This window comes from Pseudoliparis swirei, chromosome 20 (genome assembly GCF_029220125.1).
Source record: "Pseudoliparis swirei isolate HS2019 ecotype Mariana Trench chromosome 20, NWPU_hadal_v1, whole genome shotgun sequence".
Classification (NCBI taxonomy): domain Eukaryota; kingdom Metazoa; phylum Chordata; class Actinopteri; order Perciformes; family Liparidae; genus Pseudoliparis; species Pseudoliparis swirei.
The window spans coordinates 14,370,719-14,395,685 of record NC_079407.1 but is presented as its reverse complement, the minus strand read 5'-3'; the positions used below and the strand labels follow the sequence as shown (position 1 = coordinate 14,395,685).

The 24,967-nt window shown below is 42.2% G+C and overlaps 1 protein-coding gene across 6 annotated transcripts in view; it reads left to right on the top strand.

Moving 5' to 3' along the window:
* The window catches only part of tenm4 (teneurin transmembrane protein 4), a 146,352-nt gene that overhangs the window by 96,702 nt on the left and 24,683 nt on the right, over window positions 1-24,967 (top strand). For 3 of the 6 annotated variants that reach the window (XM_056441046.1, XM_056441052.1, XM_056441050.1), the window contains 11 exons: window positions 133-159; window positions 2,647-2,793; window positions 3,721-3,937; window positions 8,342-8,461; window positions 12,067-12,328; window positions 14,284-14,551; window positions 14,640-14,783; window positions 17,140-17,389; window positions 17,792-17,812; window positions 21,091-21,323; window positions 22,030-22,184. In XM_056441046.1, the coding sequence (XP_056297021.1) occupies window positions 133-159; window positions 2,647-2,793; window positions 3,721-3,937; window positions 8,342-8,461; window positions 12,067-12,328; window positions 14,284-14,551; window positions 14,640-14,783; window positions 17,140-17,389; window positions 17,792-17,812; window positions 21,091-21,323; window positions 22,030-22,184 (1,844 nt within the window). The remainder of the gene's footprint in view (window positions 1-132; window positions 160-2,646; window positions 2,794-3,720; window positions 3,938-8,341; window positions 8,462-12,066; window positions 12,329-14,283; window positions 14,552-14,639; window positions 14,784-17,139; window positions 17,390-17,791; window positions 17,813-21,090; window positions 21,324-22,029; window positions 22,185-24,967) is intronic. The other 3 variants (XM_056441051.1, XM_056441048.1, XM_056441047.1) reach the window with 2 other exon arrangements.

The following is a 24,967-nucleotide window of genomic DNA, read 5'->3' as shown; positions in this document are numbered from 1 at the left end:
GACTGCACTTTTCCTTCTTTTATTTTTTTTATTTACCTTTTGTTATGTACACTAACACATTGCCTTGCTGTCTTTTCATGGAAGTGGCACTGTTCAAACCTCCCTTTTATGTCCTGTCTTTTATCTCCCAAGCTCACTTTCTGGATAAGGTAGTGAAAGGTATGACATTCCTCCTTCCTTCTATTTTGCCCTCCTGCTATTGTAACTCCAGCCACCATTAACGAATCATGAACACACACACACACACACCATGCTCTTTCTCCCCTACATCGACATATGCAAACACTACGCACCTCCAAACAACTCATTCTGAAGATCCCACCTCCCATCAACTTTTTTGCCATATTGTCAAATGTTAATCTCCACTTAGCACTTTCACACCTGGTGAGTCAAGTTGTGCCGCTTTCTCCACGTGTTGGATATTTGTTTTTGTGCGGCCTTGCTTCTTCAGTGGAGGTGGGGGGTGTCGGGAAAGGGGCTTTATTACCTGCACTATGCATTATGGATGAGTATGCAGCTGTGAGGAAGGCCTGATAGGTGCTGAGGCCGCATCCTCTCTAATTAAAAGAGTTCATGGTCTGGTTGGTGCAGGGCAAGCAGGGGGTGGAGGCTTTGCAGCCACCCTGCCTCTCTGCCTCCAGCATCCTCTCTCGCTCTCACTGTGTCCTTGGTAATGGACCACCTGGCAAGAGAGCGGCTGCCAGAGGAGTCCTTTCGAGCACTCGCAGCCTCACTTTTGGAGCTGTTTCAGGCGGGCTCGGGCAAGGCTCAGCAGGGGGCTCCACTCTGAAAGAGCTGCCAATTAAGTTGGATTGGTGCCAGCAGAGAGCGGATCTTTATTTATCCTTGTGATAAACATTCGGATCTGACTAATCATCCGTCTCCACTGGTCCAACCGGAGTTGTTTTATCCATTCGCTCAATAAAAGGACAGCTAACATCCAAACGTGTCTCGGAGGCAAGACACCCTCAAATGGCATTAGCCTTCGACTGTGAGTCCCTTTTCTTCAGGGAAACAATACAAACATTTAGATGGGATTATTTATTTTTCTCACAATTTTGAATGCTCCACAGTTGATCCCCATTGTTCAACAGTCTACATCTCAGTTGTTTCTTTTGTTTGTTTTTCTTTCAACATGGTTTAAAAGGAGCCTCCCAATCAGCTCCCATGATTGTGCTCTATAATATGAGTGTAACGTAGAAATGAGAGAGCACAATTGCAGATTGCCATATTCCATGAGTCAACCTGCCTAAATGCTTCATTATATTTCAATATCAAAATATGTATAACAATAAAATAATATACAGAAAGGTCAAAAGATATTATTTCGCACTACTTTGTTGTTCCCATAAAATGTAATTTAGTTCTTAGTTTTAAATCATCATTTATAAGGCATAAATGTGTTCATTGATCCATGGCCGTATTATGACTCATGTCATTATGGTGTCCTTTCTATTTATTGCAACAACCTAAATGCGAACCGATGCATTCCTCAGCTAACCGTTTGATCTACAACAGCCATCTATTCTACCGATTCTACTGCTTTTACCCGTTAGCTTTCTTAACACTTTTTGTTCCCCTTCTCGTCACTGTTTCTTCCTTCATCTGTTATTTCTCCCTTTAATACATTTATCCCTCTCGCCGCACTCGTCTCTCTTCCTTCCTTGCTTCCCATGCTCCCACTCCTATCCTCCCTTTGTTGATGTAAGAGCATCGAGACAGCCGCCTCAGCCTCTCTCGAGTTGATCAAAGCATTCTCTCTACCAAGTCAGCTCGCAAACAACACAAACTGTGACAGACGCGTGCGATTGATATCTTGAGACGTTACCCTCTCCCTCAGCGAGGGGATCGAATCACAAGGTACCAGATAAATGCCAAACAGCCCGAGAATAGGTGAGATAATCCTGTGATGTATGTCCTAGTGAGGACATATCCAGAGAGAACATGGGGACTGTTTCACTGCTCCAGTTTGCCTGTAGCTCCCCTGGGGTCACATGCATGTAAAGTCCTCCCCCTGCCTAAGTTAACTGAGTGCAGCATTATACGCCTATGTCTTCTGCTCCTCTTAATGAGCGAGCATACACTCTCTCTGAAGGAATAATGTTATTGCTTAAAAAAAGAGCGTAAATAATATAATTTCCAGCAATGCTTCTTTTCTTTTTTTCAATGACCAATGACGCTTTCTGCCGCTCGTTCAGTAGCATTAATGCTATGATCATTATGATGGTCACATTCGAAAAGAAACAGAAAAACTGATCCAATTAAGTGCTGGAATGCCAGCACATTCACCCCTGCTCTCATTACCCAGCTGGAGTAGTGCAGATGCAGGAGACCAATCTACTGTAGCAATGAGTGAATATTGATTCAGAGGATCACTCTTATCTGACTTTACTGCAAAGGGGTATTAGAAGCTTCACAAAAAGTGTATTGAATTAATGAACTTCCGTCGAGAGTCATTATTGCCATCTTGACGTGACTTTTGTCAGAGAAATAAAAGCAGCAAACCATCGTCATCAGCAGGCCCACATTGTTTTATCGTTTGTGTTTGTGTACAAACTATACATAGTACTTATCCGCCACACATTTAACCTGCTATATTTGATATTCTGTGCCCACCTCTGTCTTTTGTCACTTTTTGTTCCACAGAGGGCTGTCCTGGCTTGTGCAATGGAAATGGTAGGTGCACTCTGGGTAACAATGGCTGGTACTGTGTGTGCCAGCTGGGCTGGAGGGGCACCGCCTGTGACACCTCTATGGAAACGGCCTGCAGTGATGTCAAGGACAACGATGGAGGTAAAATCACAAACAACACACGCCAACGTCTTCTGACACTGGCCAAGCTTCCACAGAGACTCTTAACTACACATGATTTGACTACAGATTGAGCCCCCTTTGTGCTTGAGAATACACTATTCCTGCTTTCTGCTTTCCAGCCTTAGTTGTTCTCTTATGCAGGTGAAGTTGAGGAATAGCTTTCGGGGCAGTCAACTGGACAACAAGGTTTTATTTAAAAGCGGCACAGTTGCCTTGAGGCCTCTGAGCATGGGCTGGCCTCAGGAGGAAGCCCCCGTGCTGCCCGCTAACTAGCCCCCAGAAGAGCCAGGGACACACATGGAGCCAACCAGGGGGCTGCACCAATCTTGAGGCCAATTGGAAGACATGACTTTCTTTCTTCCAGACCATATTCTTGGCTTGAGCTTCCCTTAGTTATGCAGGGGCTATGTGTCTCCCCACCCACCCCATCACTTTGCAGGGACTACCAGGCTCTCACTTGCAAAGAAGGGATGCTGCTGGGGATTTGACTGACTCCTGACAGCAGGGTTTATTTTTATCACCCATCTGGCCAGATAGGCCCCTGAAAGCAAAGGGTAGGGAGTCCAATGACCCACTTTAGGAAAGTAAAGTGCATCGCACAGCAGCTCTTTCTGTCTTGTATTATTCCATCCAAATACAGATAAAGATCCAAAGCAATTCTGGTGGTGTTCAAACGTTCTCCAGGACAGAGATGTACATGACATGGCTCCAATCATGTTGAAAAACAACACTCAAAATGAGTAATGCCCCAGTGGCTGAGCTAAATATGCTCAGTTTATTTTGCCAGGTGTGTGTCCAGGCTGTTGTTTAATTAAATAGTGTGTGTGTGTGTGTGTGTGTGTGTGTGTGTGTGTGTGTGTGTGTGTGTGTGTGTGTATGTGTGTGTGCTTTGTTTGACCTTGTCAGATGGCCTGGTGGACTGCATGGATCCAGACTGCTGTCTGCAGGCAACCTGTCACACCACCTCTCTGTGCGTTGGCTCCCCGGACCCCCTGGACATCATCCAGGAGACACAGATGTCCTCTGCACAGAGCAACCTGCAGACCTTCTATGACCGGGTGTACTTCCTGGTGGGCAGAGACAGCACCCACATCATCCCTGGAGCCAATCCCTTCGACGGCAAGTGAGTGACTTCCTCACTCACAAGGCTAAAGTTCTTTCTTCTCCTGGGAATCAACATTATATTGAATTGTTTGCACCGTCATTTATTTCTCATGCATCAACCTCTTGTGAGCTCATACTCATTCAGTTGAGTCAGTTACATTAGTCATTGCTGGATTTAAAGCTGCTATGCAGAACTAGTATCTCCCCCCTCTGGCAAAGAGAGTCATTACACAAGCACTATCGACGCTGCCTGCAGGTGAGTTTTCTTCCGTTTTTTACTTTAATCCCTCCTCTTTTTTTATCTGGAGCAGAAACTGGTTTTTTGGCACTTCTTAGGATCTTCCACCATAACTACTGCCATATTACATCTCTCCGGTTGACATAAAATGCACCAGACACCACAAATCGGTTACACCGCAAAATAGTTTGCTTTCCCTTCGAGCAATAGGTTTCTTCCTCATTGTTTGTCAATGACTTCAGTGTGACAGACATTTGTTTATACTGTATGTAAAAGTCCTGCACACTGTATCACATTTCAATTCAGCAACTACACTTATTTTTATTGGAATAAACAGTCATCTAGTCTGTACTTGCTAACATCACCGATTTTTGATATTGACGTTTTAGGTGCAAGACCAAATCAATTAGAAGCTTTTATTATTAATGTAGGCCTCCACAGTCACAATGCTGTGGTTGTTGCACTCCCAGAGTGTAAAAGAAAGAAAAATAGATTGATAGAGAGATAGATCGATAGTTACTTTATAAATCCCGCAAGTGGATTTGTTTAACAGCATTTATATATACAGGTTAGCAGAAAAAATTATTAAAAAAATAAAAAATGCACAATACCCCAAACCAAAATGTCTGTGCGAAGCAGGGCTCTGGGTGCTTTAGGCGCCAGAGGCTGAAATGGGCAGGGACCGGATACGTGCATAACTAGAAGGATGATGGACAGATGATGATGGACAAACAGAATGTGGCAAAAAGCAGGGAGCATTCCAATGCATTGAAGGCATCTCATATTCATGTATTGTGATTACTTTTACTGTAATCCGTCTGAGGCCCACTCCCAGAGGCAGAGCCCACGACACCCCAGCCATGGAATCTGAGGCGCTTTCATATCAGACAGGATGGCTGTCAAAGTCCCATAAGATTCCCCTGCCTCTGTTTTTCCTTTGTCTCCGTCTCCTTTCATCTTTAATCGCTTGCGAGGCTGTGTCACCTTATTTGCAATCTGCTTCCTACTTGCTTATGGCTCTCTCTCATCCTGGCGTAGTGTACTTCTGTGAAACAAACAATCAAAACAAAATAAATTGAGAAAAAAACATGTTGAGAATATTTTCGAATTATTGTCCCCGCTGATACAATATAATAATAATATAATCAAACAAACTTCCCAGCGTGGAGTTGTTATTTGAGGCATTTTACTTCTTTTCAAAGTGATGGCAGAGACTTGTAGTTTCATAACTATTTTTAGTCCAGCAGAGCTGTTGCTTTGGTGTTGAAGGAAATAAATCGATTTCAAAAGTGTCTCTGCTCAAGCAGGATCATTTCCATTAGTTTAATTTGCAACACAACACGTCCTAACATTGGCTGCTTTTTGAAATGTTTGTTTACCTCATTGTTTGCTTTTATCTCTACACTGTCACTATTCAGCATGTGAATCTTTAATTTCTTCAGGCCTTGACACATAGGTTGCGTTTCCTTTGTGTGATTAATTCACACATCAATGTTTATTTTTCTGGCTGTTATTCTGTCATGAGTCCTTTCAAAAAGAATGTGATTTTCTTTTCTTTTTTGGCTTTTGGAGAACCACTCAACGTTTTGCAGTTCTCCACTGGATAGAGGAAGAGGCGCAGAGGGTTGAGTAATACCCCTGTCTCACTATCTCACCAGAAGATGCAGCCCATAAATAAATAAAATCCAGAATCCAGAGATGAGCTGCAAGATTGGAGGCCTCGGCTCACCTAAAAATATCAGTGATAATCTATTATTCATGCCTGGTATTCATTCCCCACCCACTGACAGATATGAGCGGTTGTGACAGGGGGCTCAGGGCCTCTGATGAGCCTTAGAGGCAAAGTCTCAGCATCATTCTGATACGCCCTGGTCACCTGATCATCTCTTCATTGATCCGATAACCACTTCCTCATGCTAGTAGACATGTCAGAGTGCTATTTCTGATGTTTCCCACCACGAAAATGTTGCAAAGGTGCCACTGAATAAAGCATCTGCCCCTGCGTAAAAAGGGTATTGACTCTCCACTATGACACACAATACAAGCGAGTGGATACTGACTCGAATAGTAAACAAGAACTTTGACCCTGGAACTCCATTTTTTTCTTTTACTAGCTTATGTTTCATTCATTTAATTTACAACCCTTTTATTAGCATTTTGCCTTTAGTGTCAGGAAATACCTTGTTTGTTTTCTCCTCCATGTGCTCTATCCCTTTTCGCAGCATTATGTATTCGGAACTTAACATTTATATTGACGTCTCCTCATTCTCTCCGGTATACTGTGTAACACAGGCAGGGAAAGAGAGCGTTTATATTTGCATCAAGGTTTACCGTATAATCAAGTCATTTGCATAGGTAATTATGTTGTTGTAGCCATTTATTGGATGTGCCGGCGTGCATTTATTTCTTTTGTCTCAAAATAAATTACGCAATGACAAATTTCCAATTTTGTGACAACTTTATACTGTATGACTGCTGCGTATCTTTGACACTTATTATCTTTTTTTCCTCACCAAAGGCTGTTCAGTTTCCATAAACGTGTTTAGTTTTACAAAGCTAAACACCCACCTGTGCTCAAACTGGCAATTTGTGGTAAATTCATACAACAGAATTGTTAGCTGAAAGTATCATTAGTGTTATCCCAAAAAAACATGTCAAACAGCAAACTCAATCCAGAAGAGGCAGATACCAGGAATGTGTTCCTGTTGAGATATCGGTCGGCGAATCAGTTCAAGACACTTTGTTTGAATGGAGCGAATTCAATGTGTCAAAAAGATAGGCGGGCAGTTTCAGCTTCAACATCACTTCCATGACATCAATGGCAAGACCTGACGAGACTAAGTGTTGTTATCCATAGTACTTCAACTTTTTAAAAAAACACATAAACTAGAGATGATTTCTTGCTGCGTTCATTTTTCACAACATGTCCTTGTGTCGCCCTCTGCGGATGATGTATGACTAACTGGAGGTTGGAGATATTGCGAAGGTCCCTTTTGACTTTGGAAAACCTTTTGGACGAGCACAGAGGAGAAGTTTCTGCGGCAAATGCTTCACGCTTCCTTTGTTGCTCTTTCCCTTCTATTTGATGTCAATATTTAAATCATTCATCTTGACAGCAAAGACTCATCTCCCCATGTGGCTCATAGAGGCAGGAAGGAGATAGTTCCACTTACCCAGCTCTGTCTGAAGGAAATGTGGATGATTGCCTCTTCAAACAAAACTGTTGGCATGAATGATTAATCGTAGACGTGCTGAGCTAACTTTAGTAGTAATTGTATGTAAATAGAATTACAGATAGATATTTGGGTACGAGCCCAAGGACTCAGAACAGTATCTCCTTGCTTGTTTACAGTGCAGTGGTGGGCAGCCAAGGTCTTCTGAAGGAGACCTGGCCTAATTAACATAAAACTGGGTTTCTGGGGACCAGAATTGTGTGGGGTGAATGATCTTGCCTCTGGTAAGGACATGTTGAGGGCAGCTACTAACACACTAGTGTTAATTGTTTCCGGTACGTGGCAGTGTTTAAGACCCAAATGTATTAAAAATAGCCATGGTCTAATGATGAAGTGGCAGTACGGCATTTGTTAGGGGACCAATTTTTTTGCAAACGTCCACAGAAACAATGGCTGCCCATGGGCGTGGCCTTACTAATGACATGGGTAAGAACTCAACGGAGGGGGACGTGAAACAGCAAGGTCTCAACTCATCGGTTCAGTAAGATTAGGAGGTGAAGTTGGATGACTCCCTACTATTGATTGGTGGGGACTGATGATCAGATCTAATTTATGCAGCTTCTGGAGACCTGATGTCAGTCTGGAAATCTGTCAAGGTCCTGATAAACCAGCCAAGCAAGTCTTGCAATCTGCACTCCTATTATTTTCCTCCATTGCATTCTGTAATGGAAAAGATAAATCCTCTTCTTTTCTCTTTTCTTTCTCTTTTTTTAATTAGAGCAAAAGCAAAGTAAAGCATCCTTATCTCATTACTCTGAAAACGCGTAAATACATCATATGAGGCAATAGGTAGTTCTGTTTCGGTTCGGGCTGTTTCTTTTTTTACAGTATTTCTTTCTGAAAAAATACATTTCTACTGTATGTTTTAAGTTTAACTTAAGTTTTCTGGGTTGAAGATCAAAAACGTATCCCATCATTGTAAGTGCTTTGGCCTTTTCTTTCTCCCATGCAGCCATGCTTGTGTCATTCGTGGACAAGTAGTGACCTCAGATGGAACACCGCTAGTTGGCGTCAACATCAGTTTCATCAACAACCCGTCCTATGGTTACACAATCACTCGGCAGGATGGAAGGTAAGAGCTCTCCTCCCTATTGAAACACACACACACCAAAACAAGGCAAATGCCACCAAACGCTGCCTGAATATTCTGTAGAGAGATGTGACATTGATATTTAAATAATAACGTTGTTAAGTTGTGCTGAATTCTAATGATGGAAGAGGGAATACAAAAAAAACACAGTTGCCACAGCAATTGGTCCCGCCATTGATCTGCTTTGTGCTTTCATTTTGTCCAATTTTGGAGTTCTCGGCTCAATTCCCAGAGAAATCAAACAACGTCCTGCTGGTACACTCATAAGTTATGCTTCAGTAGCAGCGGGGAGGGGAAAGAATAGTCTATGCCAATTCAAAGCTGCTTTCTGGGGCCATGAAACATAGTGCGATTAACATTATTTATTTGACAACGCAAGACTTCCAGAATTAAGTGAGTTTCGTCTCACTTAATCAGACTTGCAAATCATTTGGGTCACATTGTCTCTTGAATGGTATGTTCTTCTCTGACCATGTTTTTATTTGCATCAGATTACACACTCACGTAACCTTCAATCACTCGGTATCTCTCAAGTAGTCATTGCTCGTCAGGTCTGGGGGTAAACCAAGCCTCTCTATCACAGCACAGCATGAATTGGTGTTTACTCTCCCAGCCCCACTTCCTCCTGACACTTTTATCAGTCACCGGCACTCTAAAGGCCCACATCTTTGCCGCAGGTTGACTCTGGATCATTCTTGCTCCTCCTCATTTCTGCCGTCTTCTCTCTTTTACAGTTTTACAAAAATCGCCCATCTCCACCTCATCATCCTCACCTTCCTCTCTCATTTCATCTGCTTCTCATCCTCTCGCGTTACCCGGCCTCTAATCCCTCACCGCCCTTAAGCCTTTCCTCTCCGGGCACTACTCTTTCACTTATGTCCTGTACTTTCCTTGAGCCCAGGTCTCATGTCCTTTCCACTGCACTGGTTCCCCTCATCTCTATCATTTTCCCATTTATGCCTGTATCATTTTTCGCCCTTTTTCCTTCGTAAAGCTCTATACTCCTTCCTCCTTCCCAGCATATGTGTAAACATTACTCCATCTCCCAGGTTCCCCTGTAAACATGCCCAGTCTCCTGCAACTCCCCTGCAATCACTGTAAACTGGCTCAGTGCAGCGTGAAATCAGAAATGCACCTGTTCAGCCATTTAGAAATAGGAAAGCTGTCTGAACTCATTTTTATGATGTGTTCTTTATTGTCCAAGGGCTTAGGTTTTAAATTACCTTTTTCACTATCTTTAAAAGTTTTCTTGCCGAAACAAAAGAGGTTAGTTTAGTTTCTTTACAGCTGTGTAGTCATTTTCTGACTGGCTGAGCATTGAGACACGCCCGTTCCCTTTTATGCTTTTCTCCAATAATGAGAAGAATGCTGACGGGGACTCCAGCTAATTAAATTTGTACGTGCTTGAGATGACCTCTATAGGAGCCACGATATAGATATGGGACATCCAGTGTGCACTTTACAACTTGTATACTACTTGTGTTTGTAAAAAAGATCCATCCGTATGTCCTAAGATGCAAATGTATATCACATATCACATGTACTAACAATTAGATATAATAATTATTATAATTACTGTTATTTATTACCTTCGCATTGAAAATGCGGAAGGTAATGTTTTGATCGCCGCGTATTTATTTGTATGCGTGTTATTCGCCTAACTCAAAAAGTATTAAACCGAATCGCATGAAATTTGGTGGGATGATTGGTTATTATCCGGGGACCATTTGATTAGATTTTGGGATCGATCGACTCAAAGGTCAAGGTCATGGAAAGGTCAAAATCTTCTTGAATCGCATGAAATTTGGTGGGATGTTTGGTTATTATCCGGGGACCATTTGATTAGATTTTGGGATCAATCGGGTCAAAGGTCAAGGTCATGGAAAGGTCAACATCTTCTTTTTACCATAGCACGGTCATGCAACTAATGCCAAAATGTTCATAATTCAATGCCCAATCTTATGATATGCGAAGGTATGCGCTCTACCGAGTGCCCATTCTAGTTTTCTTGTGTTTTTGTTGGTTGATTTTTTTTCTCTTCCTGTAAACACAAGTCAGCCTTATCAAAGAGGACACGGATGTGGTATTATATTTATACACAGTATATAGTAATATGAATATAATTGTTGAGGAACTAAAGCCAGTGTACTTTCTCTAACTTCAGACGTACATAAAGGGACCTCACTTATCACCAAAGCATCTTCATTGTATAGTTCTTATTCACTCTTATTAAACTTACATGTCCTAGATTCCACTTATCAATCAATTTAAGTAGATATCTTCCACTTAATTTTAGGTTTACATTGTCAGAGAAATGATTACATATAATTTGTATCAGTCATGCCAAGTTCTTTTGCTGGGTTAACCCTTTGAGACTGATGCATTCCCTGAAGGCACAAGCAACCAAGGCTGCTGTAGGTAGTTTAATATGCTGTGTCACATGGCTTAAGGCGGTTGTCCTGATTGATAACAGCCGGTGAATCCCTCCATCGATTGGCTGCGCTGTCCATGGGTATCTGTCCAGAGGTGTTTAGAGAGCTTGTAGCCTTAGCCCTGCCAGGCGTCATGCAGACCGTACAGCGGCTGACGGATCGCGGCAGCACAAGGGTACGACTATCAGCCCCCATCGGCTCTGCATCCTCCCCACTACTGGACAAGCTCACACACAGCCAAGGGTAAAATACCGAGGGTGGAACAAACTTTTCTTTATCTCAACTGCCAATCAAATGTTTAACTGAGCTGATTATTCATAGGTGCTTAAACCAAGAGGGAGGTTCTCTCGTATCATGGCTACTATTTTGACCTGTAATTTGAATAAGGATGCTTCCCCTTGGGCCTGTTGGTGAACGGGTACTAATTAGCTCTTAGATAGAAGTGACAAGAGCGGCAAACGCCTAATGCAGGTGCAGGCATGCTGTTGTCACCGTGCACCAGTCAGACATGATTAAATAGCCAGCGTGCAGCCTGTTTACTAAGACCTACTCAGGTCAGACTGGAGGCATGGGCCCTTAAATGCAACAGCAGAAGGAATTGCATTGCAGAGCTTTTAGTTTGACGTCCGAGTCTACAGCCGTCATCTTAGGAATCGATAGAGAAGTTGCGGATCCCTCCATCTCTCTCTCTCTCGCTCTCTCTCTCTCTCTCTCACTCACTCACATATAAATAAATATATATATATATATATATATATATATATTTGCAGGAGCAGTGCATCACACGCTATGGGTGAAACAGTCATGCCTGAATTTACAGCATGCATCTACTGTTTTTCATCCATCAAATACAAACTACAGATTATGACAGTAATTAAGATATGTGCCTCGAACATTGTGATTAATTGTTCTTTCAGATTTTCAGCCTGTGTGTGCCTGAAAGATAATGCTAAATAGCCTTCATTTTATAAATTGTGGAATGTATTACTGTTTGATCTGTTAGAAAATAGTCATTACCTCACAGTAAATTGTTGCATGGTTTAATCGTCAACACACAACAGATTTCATGCATTGCTAACGGGAATTTTCACATTATTTTATTTGAAAATACAGTCAACATTTATCCCCTTTGACATTGGCGCCTCTGTATTCCAGTTTTGACTTGGTGACCAACGGGGGCATAGCCATAGCCCTGCACTTTAAGCGCGCCCCATTCATCACCCAGGAGCACACTCTCTGGTTGCCATGGGGACGCTTCTTTGTCATGGATACCATCGTCATGCGGCACGAAGAGAACGACATCCCCAGCTGTGACCTGAGCAGCTTCACCCGGCCCGGGCCCGTGGTGTCCCCGGCTCCACTCACAGCCTTCGCCGGCTCCTGCTCGGAAAGGCGCACCGTCGTACCCGAAATCCAGGTGACCTCTCCCCATCCCGCGGTTGTGATATACATGCTCCCCTCCAAAATGAATCATGCCCCACATCGATGGAGTCAGATCAGTATCAATAATTGCAAATGAACACAGAGAGACTCACAAATGCAAACACACAGATTCACAAATGCGCACAGAACAATTCACAAATATATTCAATTTACAAATGCACGCAGAAAGATTCACAAATACATACCAATGCAAATGGAAATAAATTACGACATAAAAGAAAGAAAAATCACAAATATATTTATGCATTTCTATGTGTATTTGTCTATTTGTTTGTGGATTTATATGTATTTAGTTGTGGATCACACTGCTTTTGTTTGTGGATCGCTACACACGGAAAAGTCAAGGAGTTAAGCCATGGAGATAAGCCCCGCCCCTCAAAGGCTGGACGACATCTGATTGGCTACAGATAGTGCTATGTTTAAAAAAACGCATTTACGGATTGAGCCACGGCAGGAGAGTCTCATAAATACATGCACACATGTGTAGCCATCCACAAACAAATGCAGTGCGATCCACAAATAAATACATAGAAACATTTGTGTGTTTGCATTTGTAAGTCTCTCTGTGTGCATTTGCAATTATTGAGACCGATCTGACCCCATACACACCTGGAGGCGGCCCTGAAGACTATTCATCAAGCACAAATGTAATAGTAACTCTGGCCTGTGGCAGTGCTGTGATTTTATCTCTCTGGTGTAATTGGTCCGGGGAACTCTGGCGATTTACAATGCACATTGTACTGCATCGCTGCAGAGTGATGATGATTACCTCGCACACAGAAAACAGCCCGGACATTTTTAATTTCTCCAGGGTTGTAGCCTCCTAGATGAAGCACCACTGGAAATAACTTGCTTTTACAGTATATGTCATGACTGCATATATTTTGCTATCCGTCGACACATGTATGTGTCATATTTGTGCGAGCGACGTGAATGTGTGGCCAATGTCCAACAGTCATCTCTGTGTCCTTCGCTAATTACTTTGTCTCCGACTTTGCTTCGTTAAATTTATGGCATATGAGTGAATTTAGGATGCAGTCCTCTCTATTTAGAGCAGCCTTGTCTTTGCTATTCCTTGAGCTGTAAGAGCGCCACACTGGGACATCGTCCAATTTACACTAGTCCTTATAAAAGGGAATTATGAACATTCAACCCGGCTTTGCCACACTTGTGAACATTTGTAAAGAAACACACCATAAGTAACATGTCCTCCGACTGAGTAACACTTTGGGTGGCCGTTTTAATTGTTACTTTACATCTTTTTCTGTGGAGACAGGCGACGAGAGGTCACTTAATTAAAACAGAGATGAGTTGGTCACCCAAACCAATGCTGTCAACCCTTGATCCTAAATATGAATACTGTGTATTATAATTGAGTGCTGACCTACTGTTGTATCATCAAGAGGTTACAGGTCTGACCTCAGTGGAAAATCCCCGAAGCCACAGAGTTGTCTCCTGCTAAACTAACTTGTATTACTCTATATATAATCGGATTGTGCAAGCTCTGAGCCCAAGGGGACTCATGTGACGCCATTTTCATATGGATTGCAGGGAAGACTATTGCCCTAATGAAAGACGTATTCATATTAATTAAATGATGTACTGAAGTACATAATGAATAAATCTGTAATTTGATTCCCTGTAACGCATGGATATAATTGTCCTCTAATTGATGTATTTAATCTTCCCATGGTTCAATATATTTGGTTCGGGGCGACTATAAAAAATATGTAACAAGTGACGCAGTGGCCACTGATCAAAGAAATGACAAATTGATAATCTGTGTGAAATAAAGGACATGCAGAGAGAGGCACGTTATTAATCCTACCTTAAATAATGAGGCAAATTAAAAACCTGCAATTCCTGTCAGCTTGTTTAGGGATTTACGTGAGTCTTTCGGTCATTTATGAGCTTTCTTTTTGTCCACAGTCTCTGCAGGAGGAAGTGCCCATACCAGGAACGGATATGAAGCTCGGCTATTTAAGCAGCAGGACTCCAGGTTACAAGTCAATACTGAGGGTGACCCTCACCCACTCCACAATCCCATTCAACTTGATGAAGGTTCACCTCATGGTGGCTGTGGAAGGCCGGCTGTTCAGAAAGTGGTTTCCTGCAGCCCCAAACCTCTTGTATGACTTTGTGTGGGACAAGGCTGATGTCTACAGTCAGAAGGTCTATGGCTTGTCTGAAGCATTTGGTAGGTGATCAAGTGACTATTGCACATAATGGTATCATTTTGCATCTTGATCATTTGTTTCACTAACGCTAGTTTCATCTTTCCCTAGTATCTGTTGGTTTTGAGTACGAGTCCTGTCCAGACCTTATTCTATGGGAGAAGAGGACCGCTGTTCTTCAGGGCCACGAAACCACCGCCTCCAAACTAGGAGGATGGACTATCGACACGCACCATGCTTTAAATATCCAGAGCGGTGAGTCACCTACTAATCCCTTTCCAAATGCCTATTCTCAGCCACTCGTCATTAAACCACCTACTCAAAAATGGATTTCATTCTGAAAGAAATCTTGTTTTGAACTATTTACTCCAGGGTTTAGTTTTCAAAGCACAGTGAGGTAAATACATTTGTGTGGTGATGCAGTTTTCTATGAATTTTTCCGTGATTAAGAAGAAGATAGCAGAATGCAGATACTGTATGTAAACTACCAGGGATTGTTTCATTTACGTTGGAAACAAGCATCCTATCAAATTTGCAGATTTAGTTTTTCTGTTAATTTGATATCAACTTAATAATAGACTTTGTCATTTGTGAAGATGAAAACATTTCGGGGTGTAAATCTTCAGTTTGCCACTCCTTATCACATTTTACGTATAATATTCTGCTCATGCCCAAGACTGCAGATAAGTACCAACATGTCCACCGAGTTCCTCAGATGATGCTTTTAGTGTAACAATGAATTGTCCTCCCCATCTGTGGCATTTTGAGGCTTTTTCAATTCAGCAGTCATTTATCCTCAGATAGATCTGACTTTTTTATTACTTCTGTTCATTTTTAGGTGAGGGGGGTCAATTCTCCCATTGCCAGCAAATTACTCCTGAGAGGCAAATATAGGAATATAGAGGGAAAAAAGTTAGAGCAGCACGTGTTACGGGCCAGGCTTTATCGTCTGTTTGTGTCTGGGAGGGCTCATCAGAGATGAGGCATACTTTTCGGAAAAGTGGTCAGGAAGGTGGCACTTTGATCCGTCAAACTAAACTTGCTAAATCTGAATGTGCTGTCTGGGGAGGGAGACCACCCCACCCACCCACCCAACCACCCCAGTTGGCATCTCCATGTCCTGTTCATGCCCAGCATTTTTATAATCATCCCTTATTTAATTGCTGTCAGTCTGTTGCTCCCAGCAGCAGCAGCCCCTAATATTAAATCAAGTCCCAGGAAGGAGATGCTCGGCTGGTCCTTTCTGATGCACCAAATGTTGTGCTGCTCAAAGAACTCAGGTCACCACGTCAACCAACCATCAGAAGCAGGAAATCTCCTGCAGACACACAGATGCTGGATTTCAAATATGATTACATTGATTGGGCAGAAGGAACATCTTTACATTACCATATCTGAACATTTTCCAAGATTAGATTGGCAACACTAATGGAAACATAGTGTGTGCATGTGTGTGTATGGGGGGTTGTATGCCTCAACTCCTGCACATGGACTCTATACATATTGCTCTACTTGTATTCATGCACAAAGCCGGTTGAAGCAGGGAGGCAGGCGTGCTGTCTTTCTTAATCAGGGCAAGTCCATTTTTGAGGGATTGTGTGCCTGTGTGGTAATTTTATAGCTCCAAGAGATTCCACTTGTGCCATAGGCTTTTTGCTCCCCGTTTTGGCATCAGATTGTGCCTGTGTTTCCATCAGCTAAGACCTTCTATTATTGCAAACATTGGCACACAGCAATTTCTGTGGCTTCAGTTGGCAGAGGTGCACACATGGACCTATTCAAAACCACATCCGATTGTTGTCTGTAGACTTTCACTCTCTTTTAAAATTGTTCTCTAACATATATTTTAATCTACAATAAGCAACCAGGAGACTTGCAGCACCACTAGAGTAACCTCAGTTTACCAAGTTCTAACCAGTAACGTTTTAGCAGGTGCTAAACAAAAACAGAGCAATTTGAGAATTCCTGTTTTAGTCCTTTGGCACGCCATTTGTTAACTGCACTTCCCATTATCACACACACACACACACACATCAAGCTACATGGGTGTCTTAATTAATTGAATCTTCTGACAAGGAATTTGCAAAGCTATTTATATAGTCCCCTATGCATCTCTACGCACCAGACTGGCATGCTGTTCTCTACAGATTTAAAGTTTTATATTCAAATAATAATAATAAATGATAATGCATTTTCTTTGTAACTTTCATCCAAAATAATCTCAGACTGCCACAGAGCCATTACATAGTTAAAAACAAACTATAATAAGAAAAGAAAATAGCTGACAGTGATTAAACACAAAGTCCAAAATGTCTTTTTGGGCCAGTGTCTGTGTTGCCCTGACGGATGAACTTCCTGGCATTTTAGGAAACACCGCTGCTTTTAAAGAATAGAGATGCTGATTCCCGCCTATTGTTGAAGCCCATCTCCGGGTACCAAAATTGCAAACATTAGAAATAACCACTGGTCACATCCTTTTTCACTCGCTCCACTAGTCTGCATTTGCATTTTTGCTTGCATCCACTTTTAGGGAAAGAGCCCAGTCAACTCTGCTCAACCCAGACATGTTGCAGATATTTTTACTTATTTATCTTTCCCGTGCCCTCATCAGGTATTCTTCACATGGGCAACGGGGAGAACGTCTTCATCTCCCAGCAGCCTCCTGTCATCGGTAGCGTGATGGGGAACGGGCGCAGGCGCAGCATCTCCTGCCCCAGCTGTAATGGCCTCGCTGACGGGAACAAGCTGCTGGCCCCTGTGGCTCTGGCGTGTGGCTCAGATGGAAGTCTGTATGTGGGCGACTTCAACTATGTGAGGAGGATTTTCACCACGGGGAACGTCACCAGCGTCCTGGAGCTCAGGTAACTGAGGAGTAGCACACTAACGTTCACTCAGGACCATGAGCTCAAATGGGCTTGCACACAGGTCGTAAACCACTGAGGTCGATTGAGATGGACAGAAACGCCCTCAGGCCCAGGATTGATGGTCCTGCCTGTCTCATCCACCTGTAACAGCTGCAGTTCAGCCCTGATAGGGGCTGAAGAGGATGTAATGGGGTCTTAACAGAAGACGTTCCAGGAAAAGATTAATTTCTCTATTATCATCAGCAATGATAGAGGTTTGAGTAGATTAGAATGAAATTGTCATGATTCTCTTTTAAATATATCTGTCCACGAACAGCCGTTTTCTGAATTCTATCTTCTAACAACTAACATTTCCTCTCCTTTCTCTTCCTGTCATTTTCTGCTGCTCTTGGCAAACAGAAATAAAGACTTCAGGCATAGGTAAGCCATACAGTATTTGCTGAAATTAATACTGAAAAGGGCTCAGTCCACATACTTGATATCAAATTGCCCGTTTGAGCCCATTTCAGATGTGCACTTTTGAGCAGCTAGAAGATCAAATCTTTATGTTATGACTGACTGGGAATTTCATCTTCATTAGGCTGTAGATTTAGTAGTTTAATATATGTTTATTAACTTACTTAATCACTGGAATGAGTGGCTTGCTCTGGACAGTGTTTTTCATTTGTGTGTGTGATTACAAAGAGAGAACGGAGCCTAATAGTATATAAGTATTGAGTCATCTAGTAGTATGTGTCCCTAGATGAAAATAAGAAAATTAGTTGTGGAATCGCTATTTGTCAAGGAATCAAGTAAACATTTCGGAGTGGGATGTATAACTTACCTTGCATTGCCAGTGTATTTGGCACACCTTTCTACATGCAATGAAACACAACCACACGGTAGGAAAGAAGTGTGATAACCTTTTAATATATTAAATCGTTATGAATAAATGGAAATCTCTGTGTGCTGTCTTTAGATACCATGTGTCGGGCAAATGGCTATTGATTGATTTTTTACCAAAGGGCCTTGACTACAGCTGGGGAACTTGTAGTCAAACTGAGGATGAAAAGCGAATGGATGCAGGTCACTGTCCTCTATTTTCCAGAACGGACATATTAACAAAACCCTCACATACGCTCTATTGCTTTTTCCGTCTCTCCACATCTACCTTTTTGTCAGTCTTGGTACCTCAGATGTCTTTGTGCACTAACAAAACGTTACTACGCTCACATACACTTACTTAAAACCGTCCCATTCAGACTCATGTTGTGTTTGCTAGAGCCAATCTAAAGAAACATCAAAGCTCCGTCCTCTCGCTCTCAGTACTCCCAATACATTTACATATTGAAAAGGAGATTTATGGAGGAAAAACACAGCATGTGTCCGTATAAAATGGATGGCTGCCTCCTGTTTATGTGTGAGCTTGCGATAGGACTGGGAGGTGGGTTATCTCACCCCGATGTTCATTGACCCCCTACTAAGGATGTCCCCGTCCACTCCAACTGCGCCCCCTTCGTGGTCGCGCCAGCATGCAGCAAAATCCAATTATCTTCCACAAACTAGATGTTGTCAGTGAATATAGATGGGGTATGTGGCCATGGCTCAAGGTCAGGGAATGACGCCTCATAGTTTCAAACACTATGGGGGGGACCAACACTGTTCTACATGCAACTGGGAGCTGTTAAGGTATCAGCTGATTGCACATGGCAGATAGAATGCAAAGTAGAATCCAGTTATTGAGGTTTGATATTGACCTACTCTAAGACAGCTGTGTTTTTAGTTTTTTATTTCCTAAACCAGCCAGTTGTACCTGGAATGTACTCTAGACCAACATATCAGTCAACTTGGTCAGTGGGCTGATTGTGACATGTGTGCCTGAGGTTTGCTGCAGTGTACTGTCATCACTGATTCATTGAAGGTCAATTGTCATTTAAAGTTACGTACCGGAGTTGACAATCCCAAAGACCCACTGGTCTTTCTTTCTTGTTGTATTATAAAAATAGAAGCTGCGGCCCTGTCATGCCAGCCATAAGCCCTTACAGAACCCTGAAGGTTAGAGTTGAAATTCCATCTTAATCCACTTTGAATGACACCCTGCTGACAGGTTTTGTGTAAGGCTTATCAGGTCTGGCAGAATTGTGCTGTATCCCGTGCTGATAACGGTGGCGATCGTTAAGGTGGCGCTAAACACTAAACTGGTTACTAATTCATTGTTGTGTCTGACCAACAGTCAACAACAACATTTGATAAAGATGTAAATGATTTATATGTAGAACAGATTAGCACAATTGATGGTAGTACATTTTCTTACAATCAATTAATACAAGTATGTGGACATCATCTGTACGGAAAGGACCAATTCAAGTACAATTGATGCGTTGTATTGTATTTATTAGAGCACAGAAGTCTGCCAAATCTATCAGTCAAATCTACTACTTTAAAAATAAGACTCCCTTGTCTTATGGTTGGGTGCAGTTTAAAAATTACAATTCCAACTTCCTCCTCATCATCAGAATGAAAGCATTGAGTTCTGTAAAATGCCACCACCACCGCATTTATTTGTCTTTTTACCTTTACCACACTATGGGTTGTAGCTGCTGGCCCAATCCCACATTGCACTACACCTAAAATTACACGCGGAGATTGGCTGTGGGAAAAAACAGACCAATAATAATGGTATTAGTAGATCTGGGTACACAGAGGATTCTATGCAATTTTAATACTACTTTGTACTGGGTTATCTTCCGGTTGATACCTTAAAAGTATTGTGTTCCGGTACCCGCCTAATTGGGATTAGGTGTTTTCAGTTACAATCTGTCATGGTTTTATTTTTCAGCAGAAGATCATGTCTTTATTATATGCAGGGACAGATTCCTAATGTAAATAGTCCTCCCTGCCACTTTATTTGTACTACTATGGATTTGTCTACTAACAGTGATCTTTGTTTTCTGACACCTATATTCTGACTAGAGTGTGCGAATAGATTGCATTCATGGCGCCACAGCAGGATTGGTTATATTTGGCTCTTTTGTCAATCTGTCTTTGGATATATGAAGGATTAGTTTGCTGACTTGATTGGAAGTTTAATCGGATATTGTTTTTCTGTGCTTTGCATGATGTACGCATATGTGTGTTATTGCTTCAGCTATGCCTTTCGCATTCCAAGCGAACCAGATAACACACATGTTTGAACCTCTATAAGCAACAATCAGGCTACTATATAGGCAGATGTTATACCAAAGATTTCTTGGGTATGGGATAAGGGACTAATTAGGATTTCTGTCTGACTCTCGATTCTCTTTGTCTTCCTAACTCTGCATCACCTGCATCATAACTGTTGTTTCAAAATGCTAAAAGAAACATTCCATCTATATCTGTACATGTATAGTATTTTAAAATATCACTACTATATGCTACTGTATATATCACATGTATAGAGATGAGTTGAGTTTCCACTCTCTTTTGACACCAAGGATTTCTAACTAAGCTGACTGTATTGTAGATGAGTTATAAGCTCCACCATTATGTCATGTTTAATCTCATTCCATTATTCTTTTTCTGTGTCCCTCGTTTAATTTGTAATTGTGTCCAATTGACTCTCTAAATGGCTTTGAATCAATTTGAATTGTAATAAACAATGTTTCTTATTTGAAGTGCTGTAGCCTTTCCAGCTTTATTAACTTGGGCTTCTTCCTCCCCTGTTTTCCTTCTCTTAGCAACAGCCTCACTCATAAGTACTACCTGGCAACCAGTCCGGTGAGCGGTGCTGTGTACCTTTCGGACACCAGCAGCAGAAAGGTATTCAAGGTGAAATCCATGAATGTGGTGAAAGATGTGGCCAAGAATCTAGAGCTGGTGGCGGGCACCGGCGACCAGTGTCTCCCATACGATGACGCTCGCTGCGGGGATGGAGGAAAGGCCGTTGAAGCCACTCTCACCAACCCCAGAGGTATTGTATGGAGGTTGTTATGATCAAAGTCGTGTGTTGTACCAAGTCTTTTCTTCTTTTCTAGTTTGTTATTTAAAGACCGCAGTCCCAGTGGCTAGATCAATACTTTTCAGTTTTCATGCATTAAATTATCTTATCTAACCTCCATTACTAATTATGCATGCATATAGCTCGAAAGCACAGGTTTTCTTTTACAGCATGCTTTTCTTTTTTGTTTCCTGGGGTCTTCTTTGTCTTGTTGTTTGCATATCTGGATGATACATTAGAAACTAGATCACATGCTTACTGATGATTTTGCCATAACTGTCACTGACTAAATGTGCATAGCTGCTTGAATATTGTTGACAGATCCTGAACTGACCAGAGATGTGTCTAGCAGAGGTTACTCGTCTCCACCTCATTGTTGTTTGAGGCAGAGAGAAAAGAAAGAGAAAGAGACTACATTGATGACATTTTTGGTTGTAATTGAATCAATACATACAGCACTCATCTATTTGATGTGTCTATTGTTCTCCATTATTGATTTTTTTTTTAAATCCATCCTCGCATTAGCTTTTATTGCCGTGATTAGTCTTTAATTTTTATTGCAGTGAATAGCGCTTAATTGTCATTTAGTGCTCCTCTGTCCGCACATTAAGTTGCAGATAAACAAAATAACTGATGCATATTTCCCTTTCCTGTCCATTGGGGGACTTTTTATTTGCAGGCATTACGGTGGATAAGTACGGTGTAATCTTCTTTGTGGATGGCACCATGATTCGCAGAATTGATCAGAATGGTATCATCTCTACTCTTCTGGGCTTCAATGACCTGACCTCTTCCCGACCTCTCAGCTGTGATGCAGTGATGGACATCTCTCAGGTACCACCTCTTTGACCTGGGTCGGCCGGCATGTGTTGTCCCGTCATTCATCCTACACCAGTCTCCTTGGCTGACCCTTGACTTGCTGACTTCCCCATGTGAGCTTTTCTGTCTATCGCTGGAAGCTCCTCGGCTTAGTTTTGATCCACATTTGTTTATTGGCTGCATGATGCCAGTTCTTAGATTCGCAGTACTTGCAAAGGATAGGTAGAGGAAGGTGGTTAGAGCCCTCAGGCACTCTGTTAGGATTCCAACCACTGACAGTTTTCAGGCCGAATTGTGGTTTTCTTTGTTCACTTAAGCTCATGTCAGGATAGTTTATGTACCTCTGATTTGTCATGAATGACTGAAATAGGTCAGGTTCAGGTCAGATCACGAGGACATGTGTAATACAGCAAGAGCACACACAAAACAAAAAAAACACTATGCAAAACTTTTTTTTAAAGGTAAAAAAAAGGACACGGACCAGATAAAGTGCAAGGCTGGAGGTTAACCAGTAGGCAATTTGTGGTATCGTTGAAATATGTCTCTATTGCACATAATATAAATACATATTTGAATATGTTGCACCACATTTTTGCAAGAGATCCAGAGAGGATCTGAAATGTATTAAACCGAGGATGGTCTGTATTCGCTTGGATTAATTCAGTAAAGCATCTCTCAAAAGCATCTGTGCCAGCTCGGTGAATAATGGTTCATTGGACTCCGTCCAGGCCTGGAGAACACACAAGAACTGGAATAAACACAACACTCCGGTATAGAGCCATGCTAAAACCAGAGGTAGCACTGTAGTCCACACAGCTTCCATGTCTGTGTCAAGTGGCCACAAATGCAAAGGGACGTTGACCTATAGATGCAGGGGAATGAGGAGGATGACCTTTGACCTCGCTGGCTCTCGATGCATGCACACATGTTATGTGATGCACACAAACACATGTACACACACATATGAACCAGACCGCTACCTCAGACAGCACATTCCCCAGGCAAGGGCAATGCGAGGTCACATCACTCTCTAGCTCAGTCACTTTGGAGGGGACGAGGCAGACTTTTTGCATACTTCAGCAGTTTTTCTCCCTGCCATTATAATTTCCAACCAAAGTACTTTGAGGTTGTTTAGCCATACTTGCCATAGCACTAATTCATAATCCAAAAACAACACAATTATATTTGTGTTGTCTCCAGTATCTTTAATTTCTATAGTTTTGCTGAGAAGAACATTTCTAGGCTTTGATGATAAGATTTGATTGATGTCCAAGTCCTGCTCTACATGCATGCACCAGCCCGTTTCCTGCCCGAGTCCTGTATGTTATCGAGTACGACGACTAGCAATCAGGTCCTGATGGGGCCTCAGGTGCCAGCAGAGAGAAGCTTTCTGTGTGTCTGTGAAATTATGTATTCAGTGAAGGGAGCAAAGCCTCCAGCTGCCCATTTCCAGCCCTGGGGGAGCTACATCCATCTCATGACCTGTGCTTGCTCCCCCACACACCCCATACACACAAACACAAGGCGCCTATAGATGCTCGCCATCCATGCTCCACTGCAGCAAGGACACGGGCAGACTGACTGCAGCTCGACAACGATGACAAATCACACCAGCACTGCCAGAGACACTCAGACAGTAAAAAGCATCCATTAAAAATGCATCCACGGCACATAGCTTCCCACTTCAAACACTCCCCAATCCCTCACTTAGGGCCAGAGTTTCTCTGGAGAAGCCTCATCACTGTGGTCATTACTTTTGCTGTACCTTACCTGTTCAAGGCACAAAATAATGTCAAATGTCTCCCTCTCTCTCTCTCTCTCTCTCTCTCTCTCTCTCTCTCCTGATGAGGTAATTGTTATCTTGCCACGCCATCTGTGTACCGAGCACACTGCAGCAAAACTGACTTTGTTCAATATGCAGCTCTGCACGCTTTATTTCTTAAAACCGTTTATTATTATGCAAAAGGTCAACAGTTTGACCTCTTCCAGAATCGTTTAATTTGTTTACACCAAGGCCGTAGGTCGTCGCTGTTTATGATTTATTTCTCTAAATTGTATCTTTCTGTTAAAAATGTTCATTGCATCCCCTGCCGACTAGAACCTTATAGAAGGAAACCATGTCTTAAAACCAGATCACTTGAACATATTTCAAGGGTTTTAGCTTCTTCAGAAAGCTGTATCAAAGCTCTGACTGTGACATTCAATTCAAATCTGAGAGGGACTTCAAATAATGACATATTTCTCTACTTCAGACAGGCGTCATGCTGGCAGAGTGAAGCAGATTGCTTATACTAAATGACATTACAGTTCTAATACAAGTTCAAATCCATTTCAAAATAGTTGTGTTCCTGCAAATTCATGGCTCGTTTCCTGGGGTGATAAGCGCATTTTTATTTATTTTTTGCTGGCAGTGGCCCGTGTCATACAGCCACAACTGACATCTGCCCCACTGTATAAAGGGGAGGGTATAATCTGGTTATAGCATACGGGACAGCAGCACGGGGAAAATACCCTCATCAGTCAGAGTGGCGTGAAAACCTCCTTACAGGCAGCTCTCCCGAGCCACTCCACACACTGGCTCATGAAATATTGAACCACTAGGTTGACAAGAAATAGGTTTTAAGAAAATGAAAGTCTCCCTTTCATTTCCTAAGTAAATACATTTTCTGCTCAGGGAAAGGCATGTTTCCACCACCGGACCTCCTCTGTTTGTTGTATGTGGTCCAATATATGTCCTATATAAACCGCCTCTGTTTTGTGGGTGATGACAGGAGGTTTATGGGATGTGAGCTGTGTGC